This window comes from Bombina bombina, chromosome 5 (genome assembly GCF_027579735.1).
Source record: "Bombina bombina isolate aBomBom1 chromosome 5, aBomBom1.pri, whole genome shotgun sequence".
NCBI lineage: Eukaryota > Metazoa > Chordata > Amphibia > Anura > Bombinatoridae > Bombina > Bombina bombina.
Window position 1 is genome coordinate 681,565,741 of NC_069503.1, and position 19,606 is coordinate 681,585,346.

Below are 19,606 nucleotides of genomic sequence, written 5' to 3' on the forward strand. Positions count from 1 at the left end.
TGAGGTTTCCAAACCCTTTGTGCTGTCAGAGATCCCCAGACAGCTCCCCAACCTGAAAGACTTGCATCTGTTGTGATTACAGTCCAGGTTAGACAAACAAAAGAGGCCCCTTGAACTATACGATGGTGGTCTAACCACCAAGTCAGAGATAGTCGAACATTTGGGATTTAAGGATAATAAATGTGATATCTTTGCATAATCTCTGCACCATTGTGTCAGCATCCAAAGCTGGAGAGGTCTCATATGAAAGCGAACAAAGGGGATCTCATCTGATGCTGCAGTCATAAGACCTAAAACTTCCATGCACATAGCCACTGAAGGGAATGATTGAGACTGAAGGTTCCAACAAGATGAAACCAATTTTATTCATCTCTTGTCTGTTAGAGACAGAGTCATGGATACTGAATGTATCTGGAAACCTAAAAAGGTGACCCTTGTCTGAGGAATCAAGGAACTTTTTGGTAAATTGATCCTCCAACCATGTCTTTGAAGAAACAACACTAGTTGATTTGTGTGAGATTCAGCAGAATGTAAAGATTAAGCTAGTACAAAGATATTGTCCAAATAAGGAAACACCGCAATGCCCTGTTCTCTGATTACAGAGTCAGAGAGTAGGGCACCAAGAACCTTTGAAAAAATTCTTGGAGCTGTAGCTAGGCCAAATGGAAGAGCGACAAATTGGTAATGCTTGTCTAGAAAAGAGAATCTCAGAAACCGATAGTGATCTGGATGAATCGGAATATGAAGATATGCATCCTGTAAGTCTATCGTGGACATATAATGACCTTGCTGAACAAAAGGCAGAATAGTCCTTATAGTCACCAATTTGAAAGTTGGCACTCTTACAAAACGATTCAAAATTTCCAGATCCAGAACTGGCCTGAATGAATTTTCTTTCTTTGGGACAATGAATAGATTTGAATAAAACCCCAGACCCTGTTCCTGAAACGGAACTGGTATGGTTACCCCTGAAAGTTCTAGATCTGAAACACACTTCAGAAAAGCCTGAGCCTTCACTGGATTTGCTGAAAAAATCTTCTCACAGGAGGTCTTACTCTGAATCCTACTCCATACCCTTGAGAGGCAATACTCTGAATCCAATGATTTTCAACAGAATCTGCCCAAATGTTTTGGAAAAATTTTAATCTGCCCCCCATCAGCTGAGCTGTAATGAGGGCCGCACCATCATGCAGACTTGAGGGCTGGCTTTGGTTTCTTAAAAGGCTTGGATTTATTCCAACTTGAAGAAGGTTTCCAATTGGAACCAGATTCTTTGGGGGAAGGATTTGGTTTCTGTTCCTTATTCTACCAAAAAGAATGGAAACGATTAAAAGCTTTAGATTTACTCTTAGATATTTTATCCTGAGGTAAAAAACTCCCTTCTCCCCAGTGACAGTTTAAATAATTGAGTCCAACTGAGAACCGAATAAATTGTTACCTTGGAAAGAAATAGATAGTAATCTAGACTTAGATACCATGTCTGCATTCCAATACTTGAGCCACAAAGCTCTTCTAGCTAAAATAGCTAAAGATATAGATTTAACATCAATTTTTATGATATAAAAAATAGCATCACAGATAAAATGATAAGCATGTTGAAGCAAACGAACAATGCTAGACAAATCAGGATCTGTTTCCTGCTGCGCTAAGCTTTCCAACCAGAAAGCTGATGCAGCTGCAACATCAGCCATAGAAATGGCAGGCCTTAAAAGATAGCCAGGGGGCGGAGCTAGCCATCAAGGGAGTAAGACGGAGCTAGCCATCAGAATTCTACAGAAGACTTAACACTCTGATCTGGACATAACCACGCGGCATCATACACCAATGTCTGGAGACCTAGGGGACAGTATGAATCTTATGCCGCAATAATCTTATGAAGAAGCAGCTATACCTCTATACACTACAACATTGCTCAGTATAACTGCCCATAACGATCATCATTTAGTGGGTCTGCCATACAATCGCAGAGCGAAGTCATGGTCAAAATGGCAGAGATCATTCTGCTCCTGCAGCGGCTGGGGGACAAGCTTAACTCTCAATTCCTCTCACTACAGGCGAAACTTGCCTCTGACTGGAGTTTAGCGAGAGAGGAGAGAGAACCCAGCATGAAGAGGTCGCAGTGTACGAATATGGAGCAACGACAGGCTAATACCCACCCGCAAGTTTATACCACAGAAAAGCCTTTGCAGGCGGCTGCCTTCTGGCCTGACATAATTCAACCGGAGGGAGGTCTGCAGCTCGTGACTCTTCAACTTTATCCCAGTCCTAAACCTACCTCAACACTGGTGCAGAGGCTGTCGCGCTTACACCGGCCCCTTGGTTGCGGAGGGGCAAACAACTTCCGTGGCTAGGATCTGCTGCCCTTTGATTTTCTGCCTTCCCGCGGAGGCCCTGTGACTGGATCACTGAGTGATAGCTCACTGCTTACAAGTCCTGCTTTGATTCTCCCGGCACCTGCCCCGGACAAGAGCCATCCTGATTTGCAACGTGATCCACAGATCCCTCTGTGTCAGTCATCAAGTTTCAAGACCGGAGTGGGGTAACTTTTTTGTTTCCAGCTGTCAGGATGTGCTAGAGTATAATTATCATATAACTGTACTTAGCCATAATGCCAATAACTTACAGCAGACTGCAGACGACTGTACCAGTAATGGACTAGATGATGGTTCTTAAGGGAACCTAAGAACACAGCCTGCAAATTCTGTAAAAGGAACTCAACTAACTTTGCTTATTTATAACGCTATCATATAGCCTGGTCAGTTTGCATCGTTCTTAGTTTATAACTTTACTTACTGGACCTTGAGAGTGATTGCTGAATATCTTCCCAAATCTTGAGGTCCAGTGATCCATAGACCACTTTTCCCAAAGTTTTTCTACTGATTTATTACTTATTGATTCTTTCTTGAACACCCTCCTTATTATTGATACTACCCCCTTCTTAGTTGAATTTTTTTAAAAGATGTTGTTATACAGTAGTTTATGTTTATATTAAGTGGAAGGCATTTATTCTACTTGCTGTTCTTTCCTACAGTACAAATAGCTCACATACAGGCCAATAATCCCAGAGGGGTTGTTTGCTTTAGTGTGTGTGACTGCTCCTATTCAGCATACTCTGTGAAAGGTTATATATGTCTAATATGTTTAACTTTACTTGTTATGTACATTTTCGAATGCTTCATGTACCTCCCTGTCCCTGCTGGTGAGAGCATGGGATAGACTATCTTTGTAATCTGCTCATTTACATATATTTAACCCTATATGACCACGTGCCTGATATATTAGCTAGATTATAAACAGGTTGATAAATATATATCAGATCTCCTTGCTAAGGTATAGAAAAGGGCCTTCAGTTACCAGGATGTTAATTTTACTCTATATAAGGGATATTTATCTCTCTGCTCTTGATGCTTAGCAAATTGCCCATCTACTATTTTACCCATGCCTGTTATGGTGTTTAATATCCCAGTGACTCTTCTTAGCGATACTCATAAAATATAAGCATAAGACCATTAACGTGAGAAGCATGTTGACCTCACTGTTCTTTCTGCTTTCTGTATTTATCCCTTTTGTGTTTCCTCACTCTCAGCCTGCTTCATGCTCAAGATAGTTTTGAAACTTAAGCCCATCAACTATGGGTTATGCTCATTTACTTACACTACATTGTGAATACCTAATGTACCCCTGTAAATGATAACTCTATTGTCTGGAAACCTCAGCATACTTATTCATGATCATAACTAGCATATAAATAGTGGACACTATATTATGAGCCTCTTTGCACCCACTGTATATGTTTAGACTAGCATCCTCAAAACCTCTAATAGAATGGTATACTTGAGGTCCTCCTCCATGCTATATATTTAGTTGTTATAACAGCATGTTGCTACTAAACATATGGTTTCAGAGCTTTCTATAATGTTTTTCTGGCATCTAACTTGCTTCCATATGCAAATATGGTCACATTTATTACTATATCTACTCAGATCAAAATAATATGCCTTTCAATTACTAAGTGGATAACTGTATATTTGCTGTTTTTGTTAAGAGTTGATCTCTGTCATCCTATAACTTGGATACTATACTATTACCTCGCTATACATTATACATCATTTTCTATACAACACTACCAACTCCATCTCCCTCTTACCTCCTAGTATTTGCATACTTACAGACAATTTGATCCATTTGCATTCCTAAGACCCCCACTACTACGGTCTAATGCTAGTTGAAATAAAACTCTAGGGAGACTACCATCCGACTAATAACCCCTCTATATATTTCCTACATTCTCCTACTTCCACACATATCACTGGCCCCACACCTGACTAAACATCTACACTAGGTTACCCACAGTGTACATTAATATATATTTTTTTATAAGTAACCTCTCTAGGGAATTACCCCAAAAGCTTAATACACCGGTACATTTAGAACCCCTGCACCCATCCCAGACTCGCAGCTTTCTAACCTCCGCCCCCCACATATTCTCCCCCCTTTAGAGCGGCTTTGGTCCGCTGAGTATCCCTTCCCCTGATAAAAATCAATATACCAACCCCTATATTACTCTAACTCATTAGAATACATACCTTGTTACTTTGCCATAGTAATATAGGGACCATTCACCATGCCTTTTTATTCAAAGGTTACAAAAGAGGTTTCATACTCATACGTCCTAGTCATTCTTCTCCCTCACATGCAAATTCATCATGTCACTCCTACCCTTTACAGTACACATTTATAGCTACATACTTGTACACATACTCCTTTATCCATCTCTAGATGTCATATCCCTCATGTCGATCTTGTCACCATATTAGGCTATAACCCTTATGTACTCATATACATAGAAGTGATGACACTTACCATGACAATTATCATTGCAATATCGCCTCCTTAGGCTCTCGACCAAACCTATTTCCTACAAGGGAGTTGTTAAGATGTACTCTTTATGTTTGACTTTATATAGACGTATTTACTATTTTGCTGTATTTGCTTATTACCTCAATAAAAAAATATTTAAAAAAAAAAAAAAAAAAGATAGCCAGAATATAAATAAGCTTTCCTTAGATAATATTCAAGTTTCCTATCTAAAGGATCCTTAAAGGAAGTACTATCTTCCATAGGAATAGTAGTACATTTGGCAAGAGTAGAAAAAGCCCCATCAACTTTCTGGATTTTTTCCCAAAACTCCAATCTGACTGCTGGCAAAGGATACAACTTTTTTAACCTAGAAGAAGGAATACAAGAAGTACCAGGCCTATTCAATTCCTTTGAAATCATATCAGAAATAGCATCAGGAACTGGAAAAACCTCTGGAGTAACCACAGGAGGTTTATAATCAGAATTTAAATGTTTGCTAGTTTTAGTATCAAGAGGACTAGTTTCCTCAATATCCAAAGTAATCAACACCGCTATTAACACGGAACAAATATACTCTATCTTAAAGAGATAAGTAGATTTGTCAGTGTCAATATCTGAGGTAGGATCTTCTGAATCAGATAGATCCTCATCAGAGGAGGATAATTCAGTATATTGTAGGTCATTTGAAATTTCATCAACTTTATGAGAAGTTTTATAAGACCTTTTAGAAGGTGGAATAGCAGACAAAGCCTTCTGAATCACATCAGCGATCAAATATTTTATATTCACAGGGATATCATGTACATTAGATGTTGAGGGAACAACAGACATTGTACTAGTACTGATGGATACATTCTCTGCATGTAAAAGCTTATCATGACAACTTTTACATACTACAGCTGGAGATATAATCTCTGCCAACTTACAACAGATATACTTATCTTTGGTAGAACTGCTATCAGGCAGCAGGGATCCAACAGTGGTTTCTGAGACAGGATCAGACTGAGACATCTTGCAAATGTAAGAGAAAAAACAACATATAAAGCAAAATTATCAATTTCCTTATATGGCAGGTTCAGGAATGGGAAAAAATGCAAAAAGCATAGCCCTCTGAGCATAGAAAAAGGCAAGAGGCATATCGGAAGTGGAGTTTAAAAAATTAAATTATTTGGCGCCAAGTATGACGCGCACTGCAAAATGAAATTTTTTTGGCGCTAACAACATCCGGAAATGACGCAACTCGCGTCATGGCAGATGCAAGGAGACTTGGCATCAACTAAAACTCCGGAAACTACGAGTTTGCATCACCGAACGTACCTTCATGCCAAAAAAATTCTCGCACCAAGAATGACGCAATAAATATCAACATTTTACAGCCTCGCAAGCCTAATTTTGCCCGCAAAAATTAATGAAAAACAGTCAATTTTGAAGAAAAGACTATACCCCAGGTAAGAAAAAATAACTTCCTAAATATGTTTTCCCAATTTTGAAATTGAAAGTCTGCAAAAGGAAATATACATAAACCTGACTCATGGCAAATATAAGTACAATACATATATTTAGAACTTTATATTAATACATAAAGTGCCAAACCATAGCTGAAAGTGTCTTAAGTATTGAAAATATACTTACCGAAAGACACCCATCCACATATAGCAGATAACCAAACCAGTACTGAAAAAGTTATCAGTTGAGGTAATGGAATATGAGAGTATATCGTGGAATATGAGAGTATATCGTCGGTATGAAAAGGGAGGTAGGAATCTCTACGACCGATAACAGAGAACTTATGAAATAGATCTCCCGTGAGGAAAACGATTGCATTCAATAGGTGATACTCCCTTTACATCCCTCTGACATTCACTGTACTCTGAGAGGAATCAGGCTTCAAAATGTCGAGAAACGCATATCAACGTAGAATCTAAGCACAAGCTTACTTCACCACCTCCATAGGAGGCAAAGTTTGTAAAAACTGAATTGTGGGTGTGGTGAGGGGTGTATTTATAGGAATTTTGAGGTTTGGGAAACTTTGCCCCTCCTGGTAGGATTGTATATCCCATACGTCGCTAGCTCATGGACTCTTGCCAATTACATGAAATAAATGGCTATTGATTTATTATCTATTGACTTGCATTTTAGCCAATTAGTGATGTGTCCTGTACAATGCGATGGTAGTGAGCACAATGTTATCTATATGGCACACATGAATTATCAGTCTCTTGTGAAAAGCTACTAAAAAAAAGCATGGGAAAAGAGGCTATCTGTAGTGGCTTAAAAATAGGAAGAGATGTAGAAGTTTAAATGTTATAAAGTATTTTAATATGGGGGGCGGAGCCTACAGCTGAAGCGGTAGGACGTGTTTCAGAGGAGCTCCTGGCTTTATTCTGGTTTTTCTCTCCAATTATAGCATTATTACTGTATGAAAAGCTGCTAAAACAGCGATAGTCTATCTCTAAGCCACTACAGCTGCAGAGGAACCGAAAAGTTTGGAAGTATCTCTCAGATCCACCTATCCCACCTATGCTCTTCAGTTAGGCCCAGCGGCTGTTGGTTACACACGGTGACTGGCGGTTAGTGAAAGCCGGGGCTGCCGCAAACCCCCCCCCCCCCCCAGGAGACTGGGGTAATGAGTAATGTAGACTTCTACCTTTCCACTATAGATCTACATCAGTACCGGTACGAATACTATTTGAAGGCCATATTGAGCAACTAGAAGCTATATAATCATGTTACTGCTGTACAACATTGTCAGAGCTAACCCTCTCTTAGCCTGCTTTGAGCCTGCTTCAGATATGGAAGACTCTCACATTCTGACAGCATTGTGCCAGCTCCTGGACAATACAGGCACCGCTATAATAAACACACTCAATGCCGCCTTTACCAGAGTGATTATAGATATGCCCATGATGATTGCCTATCCAGCGACCAGTCACGTCTGCAGTGTTGACTGGAAGCCCCAGTGCATGCCGTATATATCTCGAGGGGCCGTGAGCAAGAGGATGAGGACCTAGACATGACACGCACTGCAGCGGGTGAGACTGGTATGGGGTGCATCCTTGCAAACAGTATTGAACTGAACCAGTCTGGCAGAGAATCCTATCAGGAGGGCTGGGGACAATGGATGGGGCGCCCCGGTCCTACGGAGCAGTGTTTTGAATGGAGCTCTAACAAGGCTGGTCCTCTGAAGCGACGGAACTTATCCACACGCTCCCTAATGCAGGGATTTACAGCGGCCATTAAGCTAACTCCTCCACCTTTACAATTAGCGTGTTTTACTTACCTCGAGTCATCAGACTTGATTTACAAGCCCAGGCCACAGTCTCAACATGCCGGAAACACGGAGCGGAAAAAGGAGTACTTCATCCTGGAAAATTGGATTGCCATGTGGCAAGAGAATTCTCTCCAAACTGTACGTATTGACAGATCTGGAATAGGATAAATGGAGAGGTCATTTTTCTTTTTGGAGCCGTGACGATCCCTATAATTGACCTACTCTGTGAACATATTTGGGTTTTGAGGGACTGTTCGGATGGACACTTGAAGGTCTGATTTGTAAGGTTCTGGTTACTTAATACCTGTTATTATACCTGTGGGACAGTATGGACGCTAGTTTTCAAATATGGGGGGTCTAATAAAAAGGTTTGACTACCGTAGTTTGGGTTTTTGCTCATCTCTGCTCCTACTAAGAAATACCTTCTCTCTGCTGGTTGAATGTCTGTTTAAAGCTTTCATTCTCTCTGAACAAAGGAGGTTGATTTATACAAGCCTAAACTGTTATTTTTTCTATTGGTTTAAGGGATCATTATGTATAGCTATAGACACACCATGCTAAATTATCCCTAGATTCATTTACATGTTAACTCTGGTCGAGGCGTGTAGTACTTCCACTACCATTTGTTTGTGAGTTCCATAGCTGGGTATAGTTACCCTACCTTACTATCACAATTGTTATTTCCTGTCAATATGGTTCCCACTCTGCCCAGTAGTGTAGCTAACATAGCACAAACCCTTCATGGGTATTTATTTACTATATGGCACAGGTCTGAGAATATTCTCTTATTTATGAGGAGTAACACAGCTTGTATGTTTTCTTACATGACCACACAGTTTTCACCCACATAAGTTTGATGAGTTCTTATTTGCCCCAGTCTTTACCCATGTTGGGAAAGCTCCAGATCCTAAATAAGCGGAAACTGCCCACCCCACTAATGTCTCTGGCCCTACAGCTCCCACCTATATAGGCATAGGAATGGCCATCTTAGGTGTAATGGTTTGCCAATATAATAGAGGAAGGATGATATATATCAAAACTGACACTGGGGGTTTTTGGTGTTCTGTCTTATTTTGTATACGATCTAACAATGCTGTTATGTCTGACTATTTCTGGCATAAATTCCCTGGGCTACATTAATAATTGGTCTATAAAAGGTTATCTCCCTGTACCGGAAACACTTGTTATTGTACTGATGAGTTGTTGAGATATGTATTCACAATGATAAAGTTTACGTGTATACCAAAGTTTGTATAAAATATAAAACCAAGAGCTCTAAGAACAATCTGTAAGTACCATAAACTCTGTTGACACTTTAATTGTTCTGGACTGCTGCAAACAGATGCAACTTAGATACTTCTGCCTCTATTCTTATTGCAATTTGTTATATCAGAAACACGTAGATAATGTTATTGTTTTCTTTGTTTGATTGTCCTGTGTTTTGTTTGACTTGAATAAAGCTCTTTTTAAAAAAAAAAAAAAAAAAAAAAAATATTAATATAACAATGTTAGCTGTGCAAATCTGGGGAATCGGTAGTAAAGGCGTTGTCTATATTTTTTAAACAATAACAATTTTGGTGTAGACTGTCCCTTTAATTTTAGAGTATGTAATTATTTGTAACTTAGGGGTTGTTAGTTTAGAGGTTGTTAGGTAGTTACATAATGTAGGGGTAGCTTACGTTGGAGGTTGTGGCAGTTTAGGGGTTAATAGTTTGGGGTGGTTAGGCGAATAGGCGAATAGGTTATATTATAGGTTAATTGCTTAGTTTGCGATTGGCGGGCTGAAGGCAAATAAGGGGTTAATAGTTTAGTGTACCATTGCATTTATATAGAATGCTAAAATAATATGCTCTCTATCGCCCCCCCCCCCCCCCCCTGGTTATAGACCAGGTGATGAAACCAAGGAGGGGGGGGGGCGATAGAGAGCATCTCCTAAAAATTAGGGAGATGTTCTGGATCCACAAATTAGATTGCCTTATTCCCAAGGGTCTGAATAAAGACTTTGATTGGAGTCTGTTTTACTAAGAAAAATCATACATGGATAGACTAGGATTATATGCTTGGTTCACTTTTGGGTTGATTATGGGCACATAAAATAGCTTGTGGATAGCAGGTTGTTCTATAATGTTAGAATAAGAAGACAATGAATCAAGAAAAATAAAAAAAGTTTTTTTAAAAGAAAGATTTTCTCAATAAAAATACATTCTGCAAAGGAATACATTTTTGATTGATGTAAATATACTCTGTAGACTGTGTAGACATTGTGGATGTTTGGATTTTATGCTCCTCTTTTAATATTGTATATAGGTTTTTATGTTTATATTTTAAATGATATACATACACTATTCACCCATTCTATTGAAAAACAAAGAGACATCACAAAAAAAGAAGAGTGTACTATATATTATAACCACTAGATGTCACTGTTGCAATTGCAATAGTTGTGTTTTTCATGCAAGGGGTTAATGAACAGTAGATGAATAATAAACAGGTGAGGGTATAAAAAGCAGGAACCTGTATAATTAAGATGTACATGATTAAGAGCCATGTTGGCTTGAAACGTATGCTTGGACCCAGGATAAGACAATAAAGGTCTTTTAAATGAAGATGGTGGCTGGAGTTTTTTTTAAGTTAGTGTAGGTGTAGTTACAGTAAGTTCAGGCAAACATTTTTCAAGTGTTCTGACACAGTAACCGTGTTTGGTTTCCGTGAGCGCACTGTCTGCGCTGTGTAGGAACACTTCAAATACGTCTCTACCCACCCACAGAAAGTGGCAATGTCGTTGGAGTTTTGCAGATGCCGTGATCCCTATTATTTCCTATAGGAGACACATCAGCATTCATTGGCACTTTGCAAGGTCCACCCTTTTTTTTAATATATCAACAGACCAAGGGACTGTGAGGCTGACGAAGCAAGAAAGGCAGTTTTTCGCCGGTCTGTTGATTCTTTGAATATCGGGGCCACAGTGAGAAATACTATGAAGTCCTTTGCTAAGCTTTTCAGCATATGGGTTATACAGCAAACAATGGGTATATTTTTGACAATTCAAGGGAACACAGATTTTCTAAATGGCATAAAAACCATGTTTAAATTGTGGATATTCAAGGGAATGGTATTCACCAGAGTGCCGTGGTTCAGCCCAGATTGTGATGTCATCTGTAGGGGGAGCTTGGCAGCCATTTCAAAGTGGCCAAAAACAATATTCATTTTAAAATAACTTTTTTACCATTCCTGCTGCATGATATAGAAAGGGTTCAGGAGGCTATTATCTAATTTAAATTATGCAGCTTAATCTAAGGTAAAACCTTAATATGACTAAAGTGTAGACTGTCCCTTTAATAAAAAAAAATTAACATATATTTTTGAAATAATGGACTTACTGGCACACTACAATTTTCTAAAAAATTTAGCTATTAGTTAGTTCTAAACATTTCACATTAGCTTAGTTTTAACCATTTCACAAGAAGTAGATGTAGCCAACCACAGGAGATATTAATGCAACTTCTATAAATATCAAACAAATTAAGCATAACATAAAACCAGAGTTACTTCATCATTAATTCAAATACCTATGCACAAAGTCAGTGTAGATGCAAGTAGCAGTAAGGACCAGAAAGAAAGAGGAGAAAGAGAACAATTGTCAAGCTAATTATTGAAACAAATGTGTATAAAGCTACTCTAAATCTTATAGCTAAAAAATAAAATTATTAGTTTACTATTAAAATATTAAAGGACAAATCAGACTAAAAGACTAAAAATACTTCAATTTAAATAGTGGAGTAAGGAAAGTAAAAAGTGAATTAGCCTGTGCTCACTATATTAGAGCAGATGTGGGTGTTAAACTTAGTGGGAGATAGTCCTCCAAGAACATACCCCTTAGATAAGCAAAGAGTGGGGAACAGCAGCCAAACAGGCACAGGACCTAAGAGGCAGCCACCCACTCCGCATCAATAAATCTTGAGAGAAAATACTCCAGCCTTAGCAGATTAATATAAAAAGACCTTTATTGTGCCATGGTCCACAAGAAAAACAATGTTTCAGACCCTCATTAGGTCATGACTAAGGACCTAATGAGGGTCTGAAACGTTGTTTTTCTTGTGGACCATAGCACAATAAAGGTCTTTTTATTAATCTGCTAAGGATGAGGTATTTTCTCTCATGAACATACCCCTTGGGAGGACTATCTCCCACTTTTTAATAAGCTTGGGTTTAGCCTTAAAGGGATATGAAACCCATTTTTTTTTTTTTTTTAATGATTCAGATAGAGCAGGAAATTTTAAGCAACTTTCTAATTTACTCCTATTAACAATTTTTTTTTGTTCTCTGGATATGCTTTGTTCAATGAGCAGCAATGCACTTCTGGTTGCTGACTGAACACATGCATGAGCCAATGACAATCTGTATATATATATATATATATATATGCATCCACCAATCAGCAACTAGAACCTAGATTCTTTGCTGCTCATGTGTTTTCCTAGATAAACATTTCAGCAAAGGATAACAAGAGAAGAAAGCAAATTAAATAATAGAAGTAAATTGGAAAGTTGTTTAAAATTGTATTCTCTATCAGAATCATGTACCTTTAATTACTCTTATAATCAATCTGTTCGCTATCATTTTCTCAGTCATATCAGATACCTGTAGCCATAAATATTCTCCTGGATTGAAGGAGCTTTGTCTCAGAATAGAGTTGTTTGTATTTTTTTGAATATATATTTGATTACATGATAATGACCTTTCAATATAAAATCTATAGCGACTAAACTGAGGTTATTTTCTGGAAAATATATGTGTGAATGTTCGAACAGCTAATCTATTACCACTTTAATTTTAGCTATCTCAATGTGTTTTTAAATTATTTTTCGTTTGAGTGTGTTTGTAGATGCCAAAAGCGTTATATCTCATGATTTTAAGCAATCACAAGTAGGGATGGGCAAATGTGTTGCAACATTCCAAAAACCAAATGAATGTTAACACATTTGTTAGTTCATTTCGAATTTAAAATGTTTGTACAACATTCTAACATTCGTTTAATGCAATAGTATTTCTAATGCTTTCTTTAAATGTAATATTGGATTTGAATTTTCAAATAATTCGATTCAAATTATGCAATATTCGAATTTCGAAAAATTCTAATTAATATATTTGTAATAGTATTTCTAATGCTTTCTTTAAATGTAATATTCAAATTATGCAATATTCAAAATAGAAACATTAAAATTGATATCAATTTACTTAGGCCTAGATTTAGAGTTTGGCGGTAGCCGTGAAAACCAGCGTTAGAGGCTCCTAACGCTGGTTTTAGGCTACCTCCGGTATTTGGAGTCACTCAAAAAAGGGTCTAACGCTCACTTTTCAGCGGTGACTTTTCCATACCGCAGATCCCCTTACGTCAATTGCGTATCCTATCTTTTCAATGGGATTTTTCTAACTCCGGTATTTATAGTCGTGTCTGAGGTGAGCGTTAGAAATCTAACAACAAAACTCCAGCCGCAGAAAAAAGTCAGTAGTTAAGAGCTTTCTGGGCTAACGCTGGTTCATAAAGCTCTTAACTACTGTACTCTAAAGTACACTACCACCCATAAACTACCTATGTACCCCTAAACTGAGGTCCCCCCACATCGCCGCAACTCGATTAAATATTTTTAACCCCTAATCTGCCGACCGCCACCTACGTTATCCTTATGTACCCCTAATCTGCTGCCCCTAACACCGCCGACCCCTAAATTATATTTATTAACCCCTAATCTGCCCCCCACAACGTCGCCGCCAGCTACCTACACTTATTAACCCCTAATCTGCCGTCCGCACGCCGCCGCCAGCCGCCAGCTACATTATCCCTATGTACCCCTAATCTGCTGCCCTAACATCGCCGACCCCTATATTATATTTATTAACCCCTAATCTGCCCCCCACAACGTCGCCGCCACCTACCTACAATAATTAACCCCTAATCTGCCGACCGCAAAGAGCCGCAAGCTACATTATAGCTATGTACCCCTAATCTGCTGCCCCTAACAACGCCGACCCCTATATTATATTTATTAACCCCTAACCTGCCCTCCTTAACATCGCCGACACCGAACTTCAATTATTAACCCCTAATCTGCCGACCGAATCTCGCCGCAATTCTAATAAATGTATTAACCCCTAAAGCTAAGTCTAACCCTAACACTAACACCCCCCTAAATTAAATATAATTTTAATCTAACAAAATTAATTCACTCTTATTAAATAAATTATTCCTATTTAAAGCTAAATACTTACCTGTAAAATAAATCCTAATATAGCTACAACATAAATTATAATTATATAATAGCTATTTTAGGATTAATATTTATTTTACAGGTAACTTTGTATTTATTTTAACCAGGTACAATAGTTGTTAACTATTTAATAGCTAAAATAGTTAAAATAATTACAAATTTACCTGTAAAATAAATCCTAACCTAAGTTACAATTAAACCTAACACTACACTATCAATAAATTAATTAAATAAAATATCTACAATTACCTACAATTAAACCTAACACTACACTATCAATAAATAAATTAAATACAAAACCTACAAATAACTACAATGAAATAAACTAACTAAAGTACAAAAAATAAAAAAGAACTGTTACAAAAAATAAAAAAATATTTACAAACATAAGAAAAATATTACAACAATTTTAAACTAATTACACCTACTCTAAGCCCCCTAATAAAATAACAAAGCCCCCCAAAATAAAAAAATGCCCTACCCTATTCTAAATTGCTAAAGTTCAAAGCTCTTTTACCTTACCAGCCCTGAACAGGGCCCTTTGTGGGGCATGCCCCAAGAAGTTCAGCTCTTTTGCCTGTAGGTAATAAGTGTAGGCAGGTGGAGGCGACGTTGTGGGGGGCAGATTAGGGGTTAATAAATATAATATAGGGGTCGGCGATGTTAGGGCAGCAGATTAGGGGTACATAGGGATAATGTAAGTAGCGGCGGTTTACGGAGCTGCAGATTAGGGGTTAATAATAATATGCAGGGGTCAGCGATAGCGGGGGCGGCAGATTAGGGGTTAATAAGTGTAAGGCTAGGGGTGTTTAGACTCGGGGTACATGTTAGAGTGTTAGGTGCAGACGTGGGAAGTGTTTCTGCATAGCAAACAATGGGGCTGCGTTAGGAGCTGAACGCGGCTTTTTTGCAGGTGTTAGGTTTTTTTTTCAGCTCAAACAGACCCATTGTTTCCTATGGGGGAATCGTGCACGAGCACGTTTTTGAGGCTGGCCGCGTCCGTAAGCAACTCTGGTATCGAGAGTTAAAGCTGCGTTAAATATGCTCTACGCTCCTTTTTTGGAGCCTAACGCAGCCTTTATGTGGACTCTCAATACCAGAGTTATTTTTATGGTGCGGCCAGAAAAAAGCCGGCGTTAGCTACGCGGGTCCTTACCGACAAAACTCTAAATCTAGCCGCAAATTCCCTACCACATAAACTATTAAACTTCTGAATAGTATTTATTAAATCGAATGTCACATTACATTACAGTAATTTTGAATGCGGACATTCAATCTAATTATAAACATTCGAATTTGAAAGTGACAATCGAAAACTGTAAATAGTATTCAATTACAGAATTTTTAAGAATATTCGTTCTTATCAATATTCGCTTATGTAAATCGAACAATAACATTCGTTCCAACATTCAAATTCGAATATAAACACATTTGCCCATCCCTAATCACAAGTCAATAAAGGTTATGTTTTAAATATTTTATTTAAATAAACTACTATAAATAATAATTTAGTTTGTGTGCAAACTTACTTTAAGTTATAACCTTCAACTGAATGTATAAAAGTAATACTTCCTTCCTAAACAGAATTGTGCATTTCATTTCAGACACTTCATTTCCCTGAAGCTGAGAAATCCACGCCCTCATCCCAAAAAGTATGTATCTGATGTTTCCTCTTTTTAAAATAAATATTATTATTTTTAACCCCTTCAGTGTCATATTGCAGTCATGTCCTATATATTACATTTTTTTTTATACTTACTGCATTAACATATAATTTGTATTGGATTTTTTCTTTAAGATGTCCACATAAATCACGCCTTATTCTTGTTTTGTTCCCAACACACCAAGAATTTCTTAACCCCTTAATGACCAAGGACGTGCAGGGTACGTCCTCTTAAAAAAGTCACTTAACGACCAAGGACGTACCCTGCACGTCCTCGGTTTGGAAAGCAGCTGGAAGCGATCCTGATCACTTCCAGCTGATTTCCGGTTATTGCAGGATGCCTCGATATTGAGGCATCCTGCAATAACATTTTTTACCCCTCCGGTGCAGAGAGAGCCACTCTGTGGCCCTCTCTGCACCGGACATCGATGGCCGCATTCGTTGGTGGGTGGGAGCTGAAGTGGGAGGTGGGTGGGCGGCCATCGATGGCTTCTTAGTGAGAGAGGGGGGCGGGATCGGTTGCGGTATCGCCGGGGGCGCGCACGGGCGCGCGCGCGTGCACGGGGGGTGGCGGGCGGGCGCGTGCACGGGGCGGGAGCGGGTGGGAACCGCTACACTACAGAAAAAAGGTACAAGTTGATTGTAAAAAAATATATAATAAACTTATTTTTTTGAAAGCATCTAAGGGATCAGGAAGGGGTGGGGGGTTGGTATTGGGGGGGGGGGGGAGCTACACTACAGAAAAGGGACATTTTTTTAATATATAACAGCATATTTTTCACTAAAATGGGTACTGGCAGACAGCTGCCAGTACCCAAGATGGCGCACATTAAGTCAGAGGGGGAGGGTTAGAGAGCTGTTTGGTGGGGGATCAGTGAGGTTGGGGGCTAATGGGGATCCTACACATAAGCATATGTAAATATGCTAAAAAAAATGCACAAAAAAGCCAAAATTCTCCTTTTATTTTAGTACTGGCAGAGTTTCTGCCAGTACTTAAGATGGCGGGGACATTTGTGGGGTAGGGGAGGGAAGAGAGATGTTTGGGAGGGATCAGGGGGTCTGATGTTTCAGGTGGGAGGCTGATCTCTACACTAAAGCTAAAATTAACCCTGCAAGCTCCCTACAAGCTACCTAATTAACCCCTTCACTGCTAGCCATAATACACGTGTGATGCGCAGCGCCATTTAGCAGCATTCTAATTACCAAAAAGCAACGCCAAAGTCATATATGTCTGCTATTTCTGAACAAAGGGGATCCCAGAGAAGCATTTACAACCATTTGTGCCATAATTGCACAAGCTGTTTGTAAATGATTTCAGTGAGAAACCTAAAATTGTGAAAAATGTAACATTTTTTTTAATTTGATCGCATTTGGCGGTGAAATGGTGGCATGAAATATACCAAAATGGGCCTAGATCAATACTTGGGGTTGTCTACTACACTACACTAAAGCTAAAAATACCCCAAAAAGCTCCTTACATGCTTCCTAATTAACCCCTTCACTGCTGGGCATAATACACGTGTGGTGGGCAGTGGCATTTAGCGGCCTTCTAATTACCAAAAAGCAAAGCCAAAGCCATATATGTCTGCTATTTCTGAACAAAGGGGATCCCAGAGAAGAATTTACAACCATTTATGCCATAATTGCACAAGCAGTTTGTAAATAATTTCAGTGAGAAACTGAAAGTTTGTGAAAAAATTTGTGAAAAAGTGAACGATTTTTTGTATTTGATCGCATTTGGCGGTGAAATGGTGGCATGAAATATACCAAAATGGGCCTAGATCAATACTTTGGGATGTCTTCTAAAAAAAAATATATACATGTCAATGGATATTCAGGGATTCCTGAAAGATATCAGTGTCCCAATGTAACTAGCGCTAATTTTGAAAAAAAATGGTTTGAAAATAGCAAAGTGCTACTTGTATTTATGGCCCTATAAGTTACAAAAAAAGCAAAGAACTTGTAAACATTGGGTATTTCTAAACTCAGGACAAAATTTAGAAACTATTTAGCATGGGTGTTTTTTGGTGGTTGTAGATATGTAACAGATTTTGGGGTTCAAAGTTAGAAAAAGTGTGTTTTTTTCCATTTTTCCTCATATTTTATAAATTATTTTATAGTAAATGATAAGATATGATGAAAATAATGGTATTTTTAGAAAGTCCATTTAATGGCGAGAAAAACGGTATATAATATGTGTGGGTACAGTAAATGAGTAAGAGGAAAATTTCAGCTAAACACAAACACCGCAGAAATGTAAAAATAGCCTTGGTCCCAAACGGACAGAAAATGGAAAAGTGCTCTGGTCACTAAGGGGTTAAACTTACTTTTGTTTGCAGAAATTCCATAATATGGGAAAACTCTACAGAATGTACTGCATACATGCTAAAATAGCAGCAAATGAGTAATTAATTACTAAGAGCTAGATTGCAAGTTGAGCGAAAATAACGCTTCCACTCTCAACTGAACTTAGTAATACCAGCGCACGCAAATGCGCACTGGTATTACAAGTGAGGTGCAATGCAAATGCAACCTCACGTTCACATTGCACGGAAGCATTGTGATCATGAGAGCGTGCTTTCACAGGCTCCAAGGTGAGAAACGGCATGAGAACTAGCGCATCGAAGGGGGTAAGTCGCCAAGCGATGGGCAGCAATTTTAAATATTTATGTATATGAATATATACATATATATTTATGTGTTAATATGTGTATATGTGTATATGATGGGCCTCTAACAATGTATTTCAAAATTCACAGGCTTTGTAAATGAAAAAAATCACTGTTAATGTATCTGATAGTATTAGATTAACATTAAAAAGCCTTTATTTCTATATGTAAAATGCCCTTAGCCATACAAATAGAGATCATCTATTATGTATTCATCAGTGATTATGCAAATTGAAGCTTTGCAGACACAATATATTCTCTGAGCAGGCGCTGTATTTGAAGGCATGTTTGTAAGTCATATATACATATGCTCCAGTATACTACAGTAATGAAGTTTAACATTACTATTATTTCTGTGGGTAAATATATAAAAAAAAATATGACATCTTATAACAATGGTCAAAAATAAGTAATAAAAGTATAATCAACAAATGTTATCAACATTAAATGTAAAAAATGTTATTCTAATAGTGAGGGTATAACCGAAAATATATTTTTCCTCTTCTTCTACCACCCTTATATAAAATCAGTTCTATATAATAATTCTCATTTATTAAAACTCTAGATTTAGATACCATAAACATAAGCAACGTTTTGGGATACCATCCCTTAATCATGCTCCATGGATGGTATCCCAAAACGTTGCTTATGTTTATTGTATCTACTCCTAAGATGTTTTAATACATGAGAATTATTATTAAATGGTGCTGTGGATGTTGTTTGTGGCTATCTGAGGGATTTGCAGTCACCCTATTTCCACGTGCATCAGTTTGATCTAAGGCGCTGTACACTTTCGTTTGGATATAAAAAAATCAGTTAGTACCAGTTCATTAGGAGGGCCTGATGATCTAAAGTTCTCCGCTCTGGCGAGATG

At 38.1% G+C, this 19,606-nt stretch overlaps 1 protein-coding gene across 1 annotated transcript in view; it reads left to right on the forward strand.

Annotated features, from left to right (window-relative positions):
• The window catches only part of LOC128660693 (ovalbumin-related protein X), a 68,185-nt gene that overhangs the window by 8,274 nt on the left and 40,305 nt on the right, over positions 1-19,606 (forward strand). Inside the window, exon 3 of the mRNA XM_053714649.1 lies at positions 16,005-16,052. Coding sequence (XP_053570624.1) covers positions 16,005-16,052 — 48 coding nt within the window. The remainder of the gene's footprint in view (positions 1-16,004; positions 16,053-19,606) is intronic.